This window comes from Egretta garzetta, unplaced genomic scaffold (assembly GCF_000687185.1).
Source record: "Egretta garzetta isolate BGI_Z169 unplaced genomic scaffold, ASM68718v1 scaffold374, whole genome shotgun sequence".
NCBI classification, from domain to species: domain Eukaryota; kingdom Metazoa; phylum Chordata; class Aves; order Pelecaniformes; family Ardeidae; genus Egretta; species Egretta garzetta.
In genome coordinates this window covers 674,980-678,943 of record NW_009259419.1, presented here as the reverse complement: position 1 = coordinate 678,943, position 3,964 = coordinate 674,980, and the positions used below count along the sequence as shown (strand labels likewise).

Genomic DNA, 3,964 nt, shown 5'->3' with positions numbered 1-3,964 from the left:
GTGCCAACGCAAACATTATTGACTTCCCTCATCTTCTCAAGCCACTGTCAGATCCAAGAAGGGTGCCATACAGATTTACTGTTCCAGTATCATCTTTATAGAACAACTGGATTCATCTTTATAGATCAACTGGATGAACCAACGCCAGTAACAGCTACCACTTGGCTCATCAGACTTCCTAGGCTGATTTGTCTAGCAGCTCCAACAAAAATACCATTTTTTCTCCACTTCTTCAAAGCAGTAAGGAACCACATCATTAAGTGGAAATGCTTTTTATCGCCACTGCCGTTCTTCTTCACCTAGCACTTTGGAAGGGATTAGCTTTCTTCAAACGCTTTAAAGCCTCAGTAATTTTGCCATTTCTGTTAACTATTGCTTCTTTTGCTTTTTACTTACTGTGGAACTAGCAGGGGGATAGGATCCCTGTGTGCCTTTATTGCTGCTGACAAGCTATGTTAGAATGTGTTTAGTATTTGGCTTTGCTGATTGACAATTTGTCACCACTGGGGAGGGGGGGAAGTGTCAAATTGTACCACCTCAATTCAACAGTGAACCTCTTCAAAAAAGGTAACTAAAATCAAGTGCAAGTTCAGCTGAGGTCCTGATAGAGAAGAAGGAGTTCTCAGTTACATTTCACTAAAAATTTATTCACTTTGCATTTCAAATCTGTACTGGGGCTCCTACAACCTGTTCAAGAACAATCTTTAAAGCAGGACCTACTGCTCCTGGCAGACCACAAACAGACACAGCTGGAAAAGCCTATAGTTCAGTTCTACCTTTTAAAAAATGGCCTGAGTCCAACAGATACACAGCTACAGGATCTGTCTCTTTCCATTTCGACAGCAGGAGAACCAGGTAAGGCAATATGAAATGCAAGATCAGAGCAGTAGAACAGGCACGATGAGTAAGCACTTAAATCTTTTGCCAGCTTTAAAACCACTGGCTGCATTTCCCCCACCCCTCCAACTCTCCTCCCCTTACCTGAACTTGCTCACAAATTGGTGGTGTAATGCAGGAACTTGTCGATAGTAGGTTGGCCATGGTGCTTTCAAAGTCAATGCCCGCTATTCTGAAAGTCTGTAATTTCATCAATGAAAATCCACAAGGGAAACTCTGGAATCAACTAAGCATGATGTTTTAAGAACAAGATGTGCCAATTATACTTGAAAAGTTTAAATAACTTGCAGGAGCTGCTCAGTGCAAGTATTTATTCGTATTCAGTATGTAATTAACTAGTTACAAAGATCTTCCATGCTACTACATGTTGCCACTTACACTCAGGAGTGTATTGAATGCTACTGAGTTGAGGCCCATATGAAAATTTTTCAGATCTCTCTCTGTAATCGGATGCAACATAACTAGGGTCAGGAACAGTTCCAGTTCTCAGTTCCTCCTCAAATCAGTATTTAACATAAATAATTTAGTCTCAAATGTATGTTCAAGGATGAAGTACCAACACCATCAGGGAATCTCTTTATCTTGCAATTCAATAAAATAGGTCCCACTTTACAACACAGGAAAGCAGACTTCTGCGCAAGCCTAACACCACCATATATACTGTTTAAGAAAAAAATGTAAAGGTCAATTGGAACTAGACTGAACTGATTTTATTTCCTTCCAAAAAGAATAGACACTAATTTAACTGTATACAGAACTATAACTATACAAGTTTCAGTATATCGTCCTGTTCAAAAACTTATATATATATATAAAAAAAAAATACTGCCAAAATTCTAATGCATACTTTACAATTAAATGCCCCATCTTTCTTTCTACCCTTAATAACCTCGGACTAGAGCTGCAGTGTTCAAGGTCAACTTCTGTACAGATGAAAATTCCCCTGCTCTTAAGCGTAGTTTCATTATTACCCATGTTTTTTCCACTACGACCAAAACTGGACTCAAAAGTAAGTTTTACAGTGTTAGCAATGAAAAGTTTGATGAACCTTGTAAGAACAGAATTCAGAAAAAGATTAAAAACAGTTTTTACTATATTAAATTATGTCACATCCCTCTAAAAATAATACTTATGCATTGCTGTTTATTAATGTCACATTTTACTATCGTATCTGCAAATTTCTTAAACACTTGAACAAATGAGAAGTAACCACGTTTAGTTAGATCATCAAATCTCCACCAAGTTCTCTGAGAACTCCGAGTTCCTGTTTCAAAGAAAAAGGTGTCCAGCGAGGTTCCAAGAACTTTCACCATTATACTCAAACAAGATAGCCAAAAGAAAAAGACAATTTTCCTTTTTTTCTGGTACAGCCACTCAAAGCCTACCGTTGCCCCACTTTCTATCATTACTGCATTTGGACCTCCGAGATTCCTTACCTTGGCTAAACAAAGGTGCCCATATAGATATTTATTGTACTGTTTTACCTAGTTGCTGTCCAGGCACCCTAAAATCTCCCCACTACTCTGCCAAGCCTCCAAATCCATCGTTCCAGTTAGCGGAAGTCTATGTCACTCAAAAAACAGAGAGTTAGTCACCAATTCTGCTTAGGCACACCACCTGCCACAGCATGGTGTAATTTCATCTCATATCATTGTAACTGGATGCAAAGTAAAGGAAACTTGAGTTTATTTAGCTTCCAATTTCTGGGAGGTCAAGAGGAACTAGGACTGCTCTGGACAACAAAAGAAAATAGACTGTGCTTACAGATCATTTTCTGCCATATTCTTTCTTTAGGACCACTGTTTTATTGTTGCCCTTTCTATTACATGGGATGTACATATTATCAGGTGTTAATAAAAAGTCAGTGCCTGTACAATACATTCTACAACTGAGCACCACTTTCCGTAACTGAACAGGCAAAGAAATTACACTGAACATCAGCATCTGGCAGTATTTCTCCAAAAAAAGTGACTAAAATGGGTTTAAATTGATTAACACTATTAAATCACATCTAATATTTGATACTACATGATTTCATTACAGCTATACGATACAATTATACAAAATGTGTTAACATCAAAGAATACAACCAAAATTAAGATAGCAAACAAAACCTATATAACTTTTTTCTTTACAGGAAAATACTTTTGAAGTATGCATGTAACTGCCCATTCTTTTAAAGAAAATCTACCGCAAGCAAGTTATCAACCTCCAGAAAAATCACACATAGCATTACTACGCATATCCCCAAAAAGTGTACAATATGCACACTTGGAAAATACAAAATTAAAAAAATTGTAAGCAACAGGTGAGCTTCATATTTATAAGAATGTGAAAAGAAGTCCAATTTTAGCACTGTTGTATAAAGAATTGTCTTTTTTGATGCAAGTTCATGAACTAACCCCTTCGGTTGGGGCCACACTTTACAAAACACCGTGTTCTTGAAACGGGATTACAGAGCAAGGTAGAGCATCTTAGCCACGTCACCTTAAAGTTTTTTTTTCTGGCTTTTTTTTTTTGCTTTTTATTTACTACTTATCAAAACACGTCCTTTAGGTTTGTAGGGTTCTTTTTTTAAAATTCTTTCCTAGAAACAATATACAAAGGGGAGGCATATTTATTTCCAATTCATACTCCTGTAAGATGCTTTGAGTTCAAGAAGTTTCTCCTCCAACTTTCACTGGTTGTTTTTGGCCTTAGCGTGTGTTAAGATGTGAGATTTCAGGTTAGTTGATTGCGCAAACTTCTTATTGCAGCCGTCAAATGGGCAAACATAGGGCCTGTCGCCAGTGTGAATTCGCACATGTGTGCGTAAATTGAAGTCCAGTGAAAAACGCTTTCCACATCCTTCAAACGTACACTGTTGAAAGGAAAAGACATACTCCATTAGCTAACAAAAGTAGAGCTCATTTCAATCACTGATTAGAACAATATTCTTTATATCACTAGACTGCACAAACATGAAGCTAGATGCTGAAGATTATTACAGGTGGAGCTGCAGGCATCACTTTTAAACTGTATTTAAAAAAAAAAAAAAAAAAAAAAATTTATAAATTTTTTTTACACC

The 3,964-nt window shown here is 37.0% G+C and overlaps 1 protein-coding gene across 1 annotated transcript in view; it reads right to left on the bottom strand.

The window, feature by feature from the left end:
- Window positions 1-2,607: 2,607 nt before the first annotated feature.
- Window positions 2,608-3,964, bottom strand: part of YY1 (YY1 transcription factor) — a 25,344-nt gene continuing 23,987 nt past the window's right edge. Inside the window, exon 6 of the mRNA XM_035892430.1 lies at window positions 2,608-3,757. Within this exon, the coding sequence (XP_035748323.1) occupies window positions 3,575-3,757 (183 nt within the window). The 3' untranslated portion in view covers window positions 2,608-3,574. The remainder of the gene's footprint in view (window positions 3,758-3,964) is intronic.